Source organism: Bos indicus, chromosome 1 (assembly GCF_029378745.1).
Source record: "Bos indicus isolate NIAB-ARS_2022 breed Sahiwal x Tharparkar chromosome 1, NIAB-ARS_B.indTharparkar_mat_pri_1.0, whole genome shotgun sequence".
Lineage (NCBI taxonomy): Eukaryota > Metazoa > Chordata > Mammalia > Artiodactyla > Bovidae > Bos > Bos indicus.
Genome location: NC_091760.1, coordinates 43,445,234 through 43,460,988, shown reverse-complemented (window position 1 = coordinate 43,460,988; position 15,755 = coordinate 43,445,234). Strand labels below are relative to the sequence as shown.

At 37.7% G+C, this 15,755-nt stretch overlaps 1 protein-coding gene across 1 annotated transcript; it reads right to left on the bottom strand.

The window, feature by feature from the left end:
• Positions 1-7,141: 7,141 nt before the first annotated feature.
• Positions 7,142-8,194, bottom strand: LOC109562328 (olfactory receptor 5K3-like). Its single transcript, XM_019965423.2, has 2 exons — positions 7,273-8,194; positions 7,142-7,197 (listed from the first exon to the last, which is right to left on the bottom strand). The coding sequence occupies exons 1-2, from the start codon at positions 8,192-8,194 to the stop codon at positions 7,142-7,144; spliced, it is 978 nt and encodes a 325-aa protein (XP_019820982.2).
• Positions 8,195-15,755: the final 7,561 nt, after the last annotated feature.

The following is a 15,755-nucleotide window of genomic DNA, read 5'->3' as shown; positions in this document are numbered from 1 at the left end:
AAGAGACCCAGGTTCGATCGCTGGATCAGGAAGATCCCCTGGAGAAGAGAATAGTTACCCATTCCAATATTCTTGCATGGAGAATCCCACGGACAGAGGCAGACTGCAGACCATGGGATCACAAAGAGTGTAACTTGACTGAATGACTAACAACACACTATGACTTAGTGGTTAGAATATAGCCTCTGAAGCTAGATAGCCTGGATTTGGTTCCTGAGCTCCACCTTAGTATTTTTGTGGATAAATTTTTAAAGTGGAATTATACAGAATTAAAATAGAGTAAGGAAGGTAAAAGACAATAGACGTAGATGAGTAATATTCTATTGTATATAGGTAGCACATGTTCTTTATCCATTTTTATGTTGATGAACATTTAGGTTGCTTCTATGTCTTGGCCATTATAAATAGTATTGCAATGAGACTATCATATGATATAGCTTATATGTGAAATCTAAAAAAAAATGATACAACTGAACTTATTTACAAAACAGAAACAGACTCATGGACTTAAAGAACAAACTTAAGGTTACCATTGGGGAAGGATGGTGGAGAGGGATAGTAGGGAGTTTGGGATTGACATGTATGCACTGCTGTATTTTAAATGGATAACCAACAGGGACCTATTGTATAGTGCAGGAACACTGCTCATTATTATGTAACAGCCTAACTGGGAAAAAGATTTGAAAAAAAAAATAGATACATGTGTATATATATATATATATAACTGAATCACTTTATTGTACAACTGAAACTAACACAAGACTGTTAATCAACTGTACTCCAATATAAAACAAGAAGCCACAGTTATCAAGAGAGTATGGTACTGGCACAAAGACAGAAATATAGATCAATGGAACAAAATAGAAAGCCCAGAGATAAATCCACGCACATATGGACACCTTATCTTTGACAAAGGAGGCAAGAATATACAATGGATTAAAGACAATCTCTTTAACAAGTGGTGCTGGGAAATCTGGTCAACCACTTGTAAAAGAATGAAACTAGAACACTTTCTAACACCATACACAAAAATAAACTCAAAATGGATTAAAGACCTAAACCTAAGACCAGAAACTATAAAACTCCTAGAGGAGAACATAGGCAAAACACTCTCCGACATACATCACAGCAGGATCCTCTATGACCCACCTCCCAGAATATTGGAAATAAAAGCAAAAATAAACAAATGGGACCTAATTAAACTTAAAAGCTTCGCAAAACAAAGGAAACTATTAGCAAGGTGAAAAGGCAGCCTTCAGAATGGGAGAAAATAATAGCAAATGAAGCAACTGACAAACAACTAATCTCAAAAATATACAAGCAACTCCTACAGCTCAACTCCAGAAAAATAAATGACCCAATCAAAAAATGGGCCAAAGAACTAAATAGACATTTCTCCAAAGAAGACATACAGATGGCTAACAAACACATGAAAAGATGCTCAACATCACTCATTATCAGAGAAATGCAAATCAAAACCACTATGAGGTACCATTTCATGCCAGTCAGAATGGCTGCGATCCAAAAGTCTACAAGCAATAAATGCTGGGGAGGGTGTGGAGAAAAGGGAACCCTCTTACACTGTTGGTGGGAATGCAAACTAGTACAGCCACTATGGAGAACAGTGTGGAGAGTCCTTAAAAAACTGGAAATAGAAGTGCCTTATGATCCAGCAATCCCACTGCTGGGCATACACACCAAGGAAACCAGAAGGGAAAGAGACACGTGTACCCCAATGTTCTGGAAGCAACCTAGATGCCCATCAGCAGATGAATGGATAAGAAAGCAGTGGTACATATACACAATGGAGTATTACTCAGCCATTAAAAAGAATACATTTGAATCAGTTCTAATGAGGTGGATGAAACTGGAGCCTATTATACAGAGTGAAGTAAGCCAGAAGGAAAAACACCAATACAGTATACTAACGCATATATATGGAATTTAGAAAGATGGTAACAATAACCCTGTGTACGAGACAGCAAAAGAGACACTGATGTATAGAACAGTCTTATGGACTCTGTGGGAGAGGGAGAGGGTGGGAAGATATGGGAGAATGGCATTGAAACATGTATAATATCATGTATGAAATGAGTTGCCAGTCCAGGTTCGATGCACAATACTGGATGCTTGGGGCTGGTGCACTGGGACAACCCAGAGGGATGGTATGGGGAGGGAGGAGGGTTCAGGATGCGGAACACATGTATACCTGTGGCGGATTCATTTTGATATTTGGCAAAACTAATGCAACATTGTAAAGTTTAAAAATAAAATAAAATTAAAAAAAAAGAAAGCTCTGCAAAAAATAAAAAATAAAAGAAATAAAAGTATAGAATTATATCCATATAACTTTTATTACAGTATATTGTTACAGTTATTCTATTTAAAAAGTACAGAATCAAAAAAAAAAGTTAAAATAAGATAGATGTGAATAATACCTGAATGGGTACTACTGAAGAGTAATTTGTAAACTAAAGACTGTCTGATGATTATTTAAAAATAGACTATGAAAAGGGGAGGTAAGGCAAGAGACATGAATGTATCAATTAACATTTCCTTAGTTATAAATAATGCATGTCTTCCAAAGTTAAACATTAAGAAGAGCTGTTAGATTGTAAAACCAGATGAATTTATGCCAGTGACTCTGGGTCTGTTTCTGTGACTTCCTCAGCTATGCCATCCATTGTGTATTGACTTTATCTCCAATCTGGTTTCCTTCTTGATGGCAAAATACACATCAGTTCAGCCGCTCAGTCATGTTCAACTCTGTGAATCCATGGAATGCAGCACGCCAGGCTTCCCTGCCCATCACCAACTCCTGGAACTTACTCAAACTCATGTCCATTGAGTTGGTGATGCCATCCAACAATCTCATCCTCTGCCATCCCCTTCTCCTCCTGCCTTCAATCTTTCCCAGCATCAGGGTCTTTTCAAATGAGTCAGTTCTTCCCATCAGGTGGCCAAAGTATTGGAGTGTCAGCTTCAGGATCAGTCCTTCCAATGAATATTCAGGACTGATTTCCTTTAGGATGGACTGGTTGGATCTCCTTGCACTCCAAAGGACTCTCAAGAGTCTTCTCCAACACAACAGTTCAAAAGCATCAATTCTTCGGCACTCAGCTTTCTTCATAGTCCAACTATACATCCATACATCCATACATGACTACTGGAAAAACACATCTAGTTGTGCCATCCTCAGCCAAAGCCTACCAGATCCATCCTGTAAAGTCAGATGCCTGAAGACTGTGAGTAAAAATACACATCAGTCAGTTCAGTTCAGTTCAGTCACTCAGTCATGTCCGACTCTTTGCAACCCCATGAATCGCAGCGCGCCAGGCCTCCCTGTCCATCACCAACTCCCGGAGTTCACTCAATCGAGTCAGTGATGCCATCCAGCCATCTCATCCTCTGTCATCCCCTTCTCCTCCTGCCCCCGATCCCTCACATAAATTGTGCCATATATCATAGTCACATACCATGACTCGAAGGAGAGACACTATCCTTTTTGTGAACATCTTTTCAAATAAATGATACTTATTTCCCAGATAGTTCTAGACAATAAATTTTTTTTGGTCTCATTAGCCCTGAGTCAGTCACATGTTCTTTTCTTAACAGATCTCTGGTGCTCCAGTGTTGCTAAGGGTTGGGGAGTGGTGCAGAGATACATAGCTCAAATTTTGGTACCCTTAGGAAAGGGGAACTAAATCAATGCATACAAGCCTGAAAACTAAAAATATCCATTAAAATAGTGAATATAGACTGTGCAACATACCTCTAATTCATAGCTTCTCATAATTTTTGGTATCTAGATTTCTTTTTAAATAAGCAGGGTGACAATATACAGCCTTGACATACTCCTTTTCCTATTTGGAACCAGTCTGTTGTTCCATGTCCAGTTCTAACTGTTGCTTCCTGACCTGCATACAGGTTTCCCAAGAGGCAGGTCAGGTGGTCTGGTATTCCCATCTATTTAAGAATTTTCCATATTTTATTCTGATCCACACAGTCAAAGGCTTTGGCATAGTCAATAAAGCAGAAATAGATGTTTTTCTGGAACTCTCTTGCTTTTTTGATGGTCCAGGAGATGTTGGCAATTTGAGCTCTGGTTCCTCTGTCTTTGCTAAAACCAGCTTGAACATCCAGAAGTTCATAGTTCACGTATTACTGAAGCCTAGCTTGGAGAATTTTAAGCATTACTTTACTAGCGTGTGAGATGAGTGCAATTGTGCGGTAGTTTGAGCATTCTTTGGCATTGCCTTTCTTTGGGATTGTAATGAAAACAGACCTTTTCCAGTCCTGTGGCCACTGCTGAGTTTTCCAAATTTGCTGGCATGTTGAGTGCAGCACTTTCACAGCATCATCTTTTAGAATTTGAAATAGCTCAATTGTAATCCATCACCTCCACTAATTTTGTTTGTAGTGGTGCTTCCTAAGGCCCACTTGACTTCACATTGTAGTATGTCGGGCTCTAGGTGCGTGGGAGTGATCACACCATCGTGATTATCTGGGTCATGAAGATCTTTTTTGTACAGTTTTTCTTGATGAAAGTGAAAGAAGAGGGTGAAAAAGTTGGCTTAAAGCTCAACATTCAGAAAACTAAGATCATGGCATCCAGTCCCATCACTTCATGGCAAATAGATGGGGAAACAGTGGCTGACTTTATTTTTCTGGGATCCAAAATCACAGCGGATGGTGATTGCAGCCATGAAATTAAAAGATGCTTGCTCCTTGGAAGGAAAGTTATGACCAAATTAGATAGCATATTAAAAAGCAGAGACATTATTTTGCCAATAAAGGTCCATCTAGTCAAGGTTATGGTTTTTCCAATAGTAATGTATGGATGTGAAAGTTGGACTATAAAGAAAGCTGAGTGCAGAAGAATTGATGCTTTTGAACTGTGGTGTTGGAGAAGACTCTTGAGAGTCCCTTGGACTGCAAGAAGATCCAACCAGTCCCTCCTAAAGGACATCAGTCCTGGGTGTTCATTGGAGGGATTGATGTTGAAGCTGAAACTCCAATACTTTGGCCACCTGATGTGGAGAGCTGACTCATTTGAAAATACCTTGATGCTGGGAAAGATTGAGGGCCAGAGGAGAAGGGGATGACAGAGGATGAGATGGTTGGATGGCATCACCGATACAGTGGACATGGGTTTGGGTGGACTCTGGGAGTTGGTGATAAACAGGGAGGTCTGGTGTTCTGCAGTTCATGGGGTCTCAAAGAGTTGGACATGACTGAGTGGCTGAATTGAGATTTCTTTTTGCTTATAAAGTGTCTTATGACCATAAAGAACTTTGTTTATGTGGATTATATCTATCCATTTTACAATGTTAGAAATTAAAATTTACTAATTCATTCAAAAATAAAAATAATAAGCCTATTACATTAATTTACACAATTATATTAAACTATATTGAAGGAGGGCTCAGAGGGAGGCCTAAAAACTCTTCCAGAAAACCTGGCTGCAGTGAAAAGTTTATTGAAGTCCAAATGTATCAGGTACCTTATTAAGTATTGGTGATATGGAATTGGTTATGTCATGTTTGATATTTGCAGGGAAAAGATAGGCTTTCATTTTATTATCAACAGTTCCAGTTTACTATTTATTTCATTAAAATGTTTCTATCTGTGCATCCCCCTCCATTTAGAGTATTCTCCAGTTTCAGTTCTTCTCATCTAATACATGAATTATTGAAGTTAGCCTTCTTGCTTTAAGTCTCTTTCTGATTAGCTGCAAGATCAGGATTCTGAAATGTACAATCATATTGCTCTGCTCCAAGGAGACTTCAGCCTCTAAGATTAAGTCAGATTCCTTAGGGTGGCCTTTAAGATTCTCAGTAACTGAGGCACCTCCCCTGTTTCCCCCAAATTAACTGATAGCTCTCTCCGACTGTTTTGTTCATTTTTTGATTCCATCCCATGGTTCATCTTCATCCTCATTCCCAGAGCCACTCTGTTTTCCATAAACATTGACATCAGCCATAACCATTTCTATTTTCCTCCAAAAATCATTTTTTCCCCATTTTTAAGGCATATTTTTACTTCTGATGCAACTTAAGAGCTAAATACGCTAGGCTCCAAGGATTTCCATTTTCTGAACTCCTAATCACATAGGGAAAAGGTAGTACTGATTCAATTCTGGCAGAATTTGATGAGCTGGATGAACTTGGGCCAGCTCCTTAATATTGCAAAGTATGAGATTTTTACTGATGAAAAGCATGAAAAATCACATTTTATGAATTGGTAGGTAATATATATGAAAGGTCTAATGTAGCATCAAGCAGAGAGCACGTTCTCAGTAAATTATTTTTCTTCCATATTTATATGTTAGGATCAATAAATATCATTGTTTAGGTATTTAAATTTTTACTGTTTTCTGGCTCCTTTATGTTTGATCAGCATCTCCAACTTTTTGTTAATGATATGCATATACCAGTAATTTACCCTGGAATCAGACCATATTGGTGGTATTCCTAATGATAAAAAGGACAAATAATAATATCAGAGAGAAAAAACTTTATTTAAGGATATATTCAGGAATTTCACTGTTATATGTGATGATCAAACTACATGAAAATGTCAAATTCATAGTGATGTCAATATAAATAGCATCATCTTCAAGTACAGATTGATAGTACACCAAAGTACATATACTGCATTTCAGAGAACTTAAGTGTAAATTGACTCAGTCTAAAGAGAAAAAGTTTTTATTAATCAATATACGTTCTGTGAGATTTCATACTCAAACATAATCTTTTGAACAAACTAAAAAATTGAAAATGAAGTTGATATATGTTTTTTCTTCTGTCACATGCTTAAGAGGGTACTAATATTTGAGAACTTGGGATATTGGGAAGTTTGTAAGATTATACCTTGGGATTCTAGAAATTTGCCACATGAAGGTGCTCTTTATATGTACTGACCTCAATTCCTGGCCTTTGCTGAATTTGTCTAAAAGTGTAACTTACTGTACTCTGAAATATAGCTTCTAGTTTAACTAACATACTGTGACACAAATGTGACCTCAATGGTAATTATTTAGTTCACTTCTGATGAAACCTAGTAGCTTAGATTTGTGAATATATTTTACCATATTTTCTTCGTTTGACCGTATTTATTTGACTGATAATGCCATCATGTTTTAATAATCTAATGTTATTTGTGAGGTGGCCATTTTCCATTTTCTTAGTATTTCTTGATTTTGAAAAAACTTTAATCAAATTAAAATCACTTGTTCATATGGAATGATATTTGTTGCAGAATGTTATGAAATCTTCATAATTTTCTTCATAATATTAATTACTTCGCTATTTCTTAGACTGTAAATAAAAGGGTTTAATAAAGGAATCACTGAAGTATAAAAAATAGCAATAGGTATAATATCTTTGTTCTCTTCATTAACTGAATTTGGTCGAATGTACATGAAGAGAAGAGAACCATAGAAAATTGAGACAGAGAGAAAGTGGGAGGCACAAGTAGATAAGGCTTTGCTTTTTCCTTCTTTGGATTTCATTTTGAAAATTGTGAAAAGGATAAAAAGGTAAGAGATTATGACTATGGTAATAGTGAAGACTGAAAGTGACCCTGAAACAATAAATATCATCAGTTCATTGATATAAGGGTTCACACAGGAGAGTCTGTATAATGGAAGGACATCACAAAAAAAGTGATTAATTTGATGAGACCTACAGAAAGTTAACCTAAAGAGAAACCCTACATGAATTGCGGGGTGAATGTTTCCAGCTATGTAGGCCCCTGTGGTCATCTGAATGCAGAGTTTCTTTGACATCATGGTGTGGTACTGCAGTGGTTTGCAGATGGCCACATAGCGATCATAGGCCATTGCTGCCAGGAGAAAGCTATCTGTAGTTTCTGCAAGGCAGAGACAATAGAATTGTGCCATGCATTCGTACAGAGAAATCATTCTGTCTTTGGAAAAGAGGTTCTGTAGCATCTTTGGGGTAATGGCACTGGAACAATAGGAATCCATCAGTGCGAGGTTACCCAGAAAGATGTACATTGGTGTGTGAAGACGATGCTCTGTGACTATCAATGCCACCAGACCAAGATTCCCCACCATGGTGATCAGATAGATGGTAAGGAATATCAGGAACAGAAGGGTCTTCAGCTCTGGACGTTCTGTAAATCCTGTGAGAGTAAACTCTGTTGTCAAGGAGTGGTTATCTTCAGTCATATCTACCTTCTCTGTTGACCCAGGAATTGTGGAGATACAGCATTGAAATTAGAGTGTCTATAGTTTTCCTCTTCAAATTTTTCTTTATACAAGGAATGTAGCCATTCTTAAAACTTCCCCTATTTCCTCTGGGATATAGGGACATGGACCTGTGGGAGACATTTATTTCTTTGAAATGTAAAATTTTGATTCTGAAATTCAGGATTCCCCAAAATATTTTTGTAGTTTTAGGGGGAGTGCTTGCAGTGAAAAGGGGTTGTCTTTATGAATTTATGAAGAACACTATATATATCTATGGCACCCATATTCAGTATTCCCAAATAATGTGTCATTTTTTATATGTGCTCGTGTGCAGTCGCTGACCCACGTCCAACCATTTGCAACCCTGTGGACTGTAGCTCCCTAGGCGCCTCTGTCCATGGGATTTTCCAGGCAAGAATACTAGAGTGGGTTCTATTTCCTCCTTCAGAGGCTCTTCCTGACTCAGGGATCAAACCCACATCTCCTGCACTGGCAGGCAGATTCTTTACCACTAAAGGCATCTGGGAAGCCCCAGATTTTGTATGAGTCCCTTAAAATAAATACCAAGTCACATATATATCTCATTCACCTAGAGCCAGACATCCAGGAGTGTGAAGTGCCGCAATAAAAAGTAGTGGGGGTGAGGGAATTCTGGCTGAGCTATTTCAAATCCTAAAGGATGATGCTGTTGAAGTGCTGCACTCAGTATGTTGAGCCAGTTTGGGAAACTCAGCAATGGTCACAGGACTGGAAAAGGTCAATTTTCATTCCAATCCCAAAGAAAGGCAATGCTAAAGAATGCTCAGACTACTTCACAATTGCACTCATTTCACATGCTAGCAAGGTAACACTCAAAATCCTTCAAGCTAAGCTTCAACAGTATGTGAACCAAGAACTTCCATATGTACAAACTGGATTTAGAAAAGGCAGAGGAACCAGAGATCAAACTGCCTACATCTGTTGGATCATAGAAAAAGCAAGAGAATTAAAACAAAACAAAACAAAACAAAACATCTACTTCTGCATCATTGACTACACTAAAGCCTTTGACTGTGTGGATCACAACAAACTGTCAAAAATTCTTAAAGAGATGGGAATACCAGACCACCTTACCTGTCTGCTGAGAAACCTGTATGCAGGTCAAAAAGCAACAGATAGAACCAGACATTGAACAATGGACAGGTTCAAAATTGGGAAAGAAGTATGTCAAGGCTGTATATTATAACCCTGCTTATATGCAGAGTATATCATACAAAATGCTGGGCTGAATGAATCACAAGCTGAAATCAAGATTTCTGAGAGAAATAGCAACAACCTCAGATATACAGGTGATATCATTCTAATAGCAGAAAGTGAGGAGGAACTAAAGAGCCTCTTGATGAAGGTGAAAGAGGAGAGTAAAAAAGCTGGGTTAAAACTCAACATGCAAAAAAAATAATATCATGGCTTCTGGTCCTATCACTTCATGGCACATAGATGAAGAAAAGGTGGAAACCGTTTATTTTATTTTATTTTCTTGGGCTCCTAAATCACTGTAGATGGTGACTGCAGCCATGCAATTAAGAGATGCTGGCTCCTTGGGAAAAAAGCTATGTCATAGCTAGACAGTACAGTAAAAAGCAGGGACATCACTTTGCCAGTAAAGGTCTGTATAGTCAAAACTGTGATTTTTCCAGCAGTCATGTACATATTAGAGTTGGTCCATAAAGAAAGCTGAGCGCTGAAGAGTTGATGCTTTGGAATTGTGGTACTGGAGAAGACTCTTGAGAATTCCTTGGACAGCAAAGAGATCCAACCAGTCCATCCTAAAGGAAATAAACTTTGAATGTTCATTGAATGAACTGATGCTGAAAAAGCTCCAATACTTTGGCCACCTGATGGGAAGAGCCAACTCATTGGAAAAGACCCCAGTGCTGGGAAAGATTGAGGGCAGGAAAAGAACAGGGTGACAGAGGATGAGATGGTTGGATGGCATCACCAACTCAATGGATATGAATTTGAGCAAACTCTGAGAGAGTGAATGACAGGGGAAAGCCTGGTGTGCTGCAGTCCATGGTATCACAGAGTCAGACATTGCTTAGTGACTGAACAACAACAAATGTGTGTGTGTGTGTGTGTGTGTATATATATATATATATATATATATATATATATATAATTAGATATTTTTCATGTATTCTCCCAGTAGAGGCAATTTTTGAATAACATACACAGTTATGTTTGATTTATATCTTAGGAATGTGTGGAAATCACTAAGGATGAAGGACAGGGCTGTTCATCTTTAAAGAAAATTACCTAAGAAAATTGCACTTACAGATTTTCATCTCTTTCATCTCTTTTCACAGTGTCATGCTGCATCCACTATTCTCTTTGAACCTGCCTAGATACCTACATCTTGATATAAATATAAAGCATCAGTTCAGTTCAGTCACTCAGTCAAGTGTTTTATATATGCTTTATATAGCATAGTTTCTTCTTTATATAAAGCATAGTTTTTTATAATAATGCATAATAAAGTTTATTCAGTGTCCCAGACTATACCAGTCTCCATTTTTTTGAACCATCAAGAGTATTTTTTATATCCAATACAATCTAGAATTGCTTGTATAAAATCTAACCTTGCTTTTTCCATATGTGTATGTGTATTTTTCCTTTTATATTATAAGTATTCTGAGATATTCTGTAATTTATACTTCGAAAACAGTTGTAGAGTGCTATGGGAAAAAAGCATAATTATTTCCAGTCCTACCTCCAGGTCAGTGACCTGGGACCGGTGAACTTATTTTTAGTATCCTACCAATGATCCTTAATGAACTATTTGCTATCTGCAAGTTGAGATTTAATTTTGAAGAACAGTTTACAAAGGATATTATCAAAATTCTTTGCTTAGAAGTATCTGTGTATCTTTTATCTGAATTAACATGCCTACTATTTTCTGTTTCCTAAGAAAGTTATGTAAGATTTTCAGAAGTATGTCATAGTACATTAAAAGTAAATAAAAGTAAGCCACGCTTTTCTACTTTAGTTTCCTAAGACTCAGAGAAAACCCTTTAAATCTTAATATGATTTGTGAGAACAAATTTTGTTTTTCTTTAAAGAGCTACCTTCTACTATTATTTAGTAACCTACAAGACATATTGACTGAGTGTCTAATCATATAAATTCTATGGTCAAAATGGTTTATTTCAATTTCAAACTATGGGAACTGGCTGAAAGTTTTATCTATTTTTTGTTTTAAAGTATTAAATATATGCCACTTTATTATTCAGCCAAGATAGAAATAACTTTCTATGTGCAGGTCTGAATTATATAACAGAATTATATTCTGTCTTTACCTGTATATTTTGAAGTTTTATAATCAGAGAGGTCAGCATAAGTTGCAATGAATTTTTTCACCCTCATTTCCATAGTTTTCAGTTTTGGAAATAGCTAGGATGGTAACTAAATAGTTGAAATCTTGCATAACAAAAATGCTTAATAATTCAAAAAATAAATGTTAATTTATATTAATATTAAAAGTAAAATAGAAACAGAAATAAAAGCAAAGTAAAATAGAAGTTTATTCTTACCTAGATTTCACTGAGAAGTCTTATGTAATGCCTAGTTACATATGCCTTATGTAAATGCCTAGTTATTTGCTTTCCGGTGTTAGGTCTACTAGAATTTTAGAATATAAACCTTAGTCTCTAAAACACTTGGGGTTAAAGGAATAAATATCTGGGAGACTACTAATAGGTGAGCATCAGTAATTATTTTCCATACAACACAAATTTAAATTTTCCATCAAATGCTAAAGGGATTTCCTTGTAATGATTTCATTGTGTTTCTGTGGGGAGATTATGTCACTATGATCTAGCTACCAAAAGTTAATTAAAGATGACCTGATGACCTGTGAAAAAAATTAGGTTAAAGTAAAAGACCTTCATTAAAGTCACCAAGGTAATTTGAGGTCATCTTGCTGAATCTAACGTAACTGACCTCATTTTTACAATTCTCTGCCTTCATTTTGTAAAATGTAAAATAAGCAGAAGAGTCAGGTTGGTTTCATCTTCTGTTGAAGTAATTAATATTTTATGGCCTTAATATTGTTTATGAAAGATGATTTACTTTGGAGATGATACTAAATGTTGTTGAAGATGTAGCCAGAGTATCACCTTCCCCCTGTGAATTGAATTTGGTCCCGTGTCCTCCTCAACCCATAGTGGAAACTTTGATACTATTATTTAGTCCCAGATATGAATTACTGAAGTTGTTCTTTCTTTTAAGTCCTTACCAGCTGTTTTGTCTTTATTATGCTGATTCCTCCTTTATTCTAATAATTACTCTCCTGGAGGCTATATATTTATTTGTTATTGTTCAGTCATTAAGTTGTGTCCGACTGTTTGTGACACCATGCACTGTGTAGCGCAATTTCAAACTATCGCACAGTTGCACTCCTTTCACACGCTAGGAGGGTCATGCTCAAAATTTTTCAAGCTAGGCTTCAACAGTATGTGAACTGAGAACTTCCAGATATACTAACTGGGTTTAGAAAAGGCAGAGGAACCAGAGATCAAATTGCCGGTATCCGTTGGATCATAGAAAAAAACAAGAGAATTTCAGTAAAACATCTACTTCTGCTTCATTGACTACACTAAAGCCTTTGACTACGTGGGTCACAACAAGCTGTGGAAAATTCTTAGAGATGGGAATACCAGACCACCTGACCTCCTGACCTTGCCTCCTCAGAAACCTGTATGCAGGTCAAGAAGCAACAGTTAGAACTGGACACAAAACAAAGATGGGTTCCTTATTGGGAAAAGAGTATGTCAAGGCTGTAGATTGTCACCCTGCTTATTTAAACTGTATGCAGAGTATATCATGTGAAGGGGCTTTCTTCATAGCTCAGTCGGTAAAGATTCAGCCTGCAATGGAGGAGAACGGGTTTGATCCCTGGGTCTTGAAGATCCCCTGGAGAAGGAAATGGCAACTTACTCCAGTATTCTTGCCTGGAGAATCCCCATGGAAATAGGAGCCTGGCAGGCTACAGTCCAGCAGGTCACAAGATTTGGACATGACTTAGAGAAAAACATCCACCACCATATCATGCAAAATGCTGGGCTGGATGAAACACAAGCTGGGATCAAGATTGCCGGGAGAAATATCAATAACTCAGATATGCAGACAACACCACGCTTATGGGAGAAAGCGAAGAGGAACTAAAGAGCCTCTTGATGAAGGTGAAAGAGGAGAGTGAAAAAACTGGCTTAAAACTCAGCATTCAAAAAACGAAGATCATGGCATGTGGTCCCATCACTTCATGGCAAATAGATGGGGAAACAATGGAAACAGTGACAGACTTTATTTTCTTGGGCTCCAAAATCACTGCAGGTGGTGACTGCAGCCATGAAGTTACAAGATGCTTGCTCCTTGGAATGAAAGCTATGACAAACCTAGACAGTGCGTTAAAAACCAGAGACATCACTTTGCCAACAAAAGTCTGTATAGTCAAAACTATGGTTTTTCCAGTAGTCATGTATGAATGTGAGAGTTGGACCATAAAGAAGGCTGAGTGCCAAAGAATTGATGCTTTCAAACTGTGGTGTTAGAGAAGACTCTTGAGTCCCTTGGACTGCAAGGAGATCAAACCAGTCAATCCTAAAGGCAATCAACCCTGAATATGCATTGGAAAGACTGATGCTGAAGCTGAAGCTCCTATATTTTGGCCACCTGATACAAACTCTGGGAGATGGTGAAGGACAGGGAAGCCTGGCGAGTTGCAGGCCATGGGGTCACAAAGAGTCGGAAAGGACTGAGCAACTGAATGACAAGGGACCGTGTAGCATGCCTCTATCCTTCACTCTCTCCTGGAGGTTGTTCAAATTCATGTCCATTGAGTAGCTGATGCTATTGAATCATTTCATCCTCTGCAGCCCCCTTTTCCCCTTTTGCCTTCAATCTTCCCCAGCTTCAGGGTCTTTTCCAGTGAGTCAACTCTTCACATCAGATGGCCATATTATTAGAGCTTCAGCTTCAGTATCAATACTCCCAGTGAATTTTTAAGGGTTGATTTTCTTTAAGATAGACTGGTTTCATCTCCTTGTTGTGCAAGGGACTCTCAAGAGTCTTCTCCGGCTCCACAGTTCAAAAGCATCAGTTCTTTAGCACTCAGCATGTCTATAATCAGTCACTCCTCCTCTAATCTCTGTTGTTTTAAGAGGAAAGAGATGTCTTGATTATGTTCATTCCTTTATTTCTAACACTTGAATAGATACATGGTACTTCGTAGTGCTCAACAAATACTTATCTGTTGAATGAAAGAAATGATAATACTTCCTTGTTCAAGTATTTGTAAGGATCTTTGATTAGCTTTCAAACAGTTTTTCCTTGTTTTGTCATCCCAGATGCCCCACAGTCTGCATCTTGCCTCTCACTTTGCTTTCTTCCTCTCAGATCAGGGCAGTTGGCCACATGCATCCCTTTACTCTTCCTCTTATACACCTGCTTCATTAATTTGCTTTTATTTCCTCACTAAAATATCTTCTCACTCTCTCTCACCCTAGACCTACTCATTTTTGTTCTCAACTAAGATCTCCTCCTTGAGCACATTTAAGTACTCTACATTAAAAAAAAAAAAAAAAAAAAAGCTGAAGTTGAATGGTTCCATGAAGACCTACAAGACCTTTTAGAACTAACACCCCAAAAAGATGTCCTTTTCATTATAGGGGACTGGAATGCAAAAGTAGGAAGTCAAGAAACACCTGGAGTAACAGGCAAATTTGGCCTTGGAATACGGAATGAAGCAGGGCAAAGACTAATAGAGTTTTGCCAAGAAAATGCACTGGTCATAGCAAACACCCTCTTCCAACAACACAAGAGAAGACTCTACACTTGGACATCACCAGATGGTCAACACCGAAATCAGATTGATTATATTCTTTGCAGCCAAAGATGGAGAAACTCTATACAGTCAACAAAAACAAGACGAAGACCTGACTGTGGCTCAGATCCTGAACTCCTTATTGCCAAATTCAGACTTAAATTGAAGAAAGTAGGGAAAACCACTAGACCATTCAGGTATGACCTAAATCAAACACCTTATGATTATACAGTGGAAGTGAGAAATAGATTTAAGGGACTAGATCTGATAGATAGAGTGCCTGATGAACTATAGAATGAGGTTTGTGACATTGTACAGGAGACAGGGATCAAGACCATCCCCATGGAAAAGAAATGCAAAAAAGCAAAATGGCTGTCTGGGGAGGCCTTACAAATAGCTGTGAAAAGAAGAGAAGTGAAAAGCAAAGGAGAAAAGGAAAGATATAAGCATCTGAATGCAGAGTTCCAAAGAATAGCAAGAAGAGATAAGAAAGCCTTCCTCAGCGATCAATGCAAAGAAATAGAGGAAAACAACAGAATGGGAAAGACTAGAGATCTCTTCAAGAAAATTAGAAATACCAGGGGAACATTTCATGCAAAGATGGGCTCAATAAGGACAGAAACGGTGTGGACCTAACAGAAGCAGAAGATATCAAGAAGAGGTGGCAAGAATACACAGGAA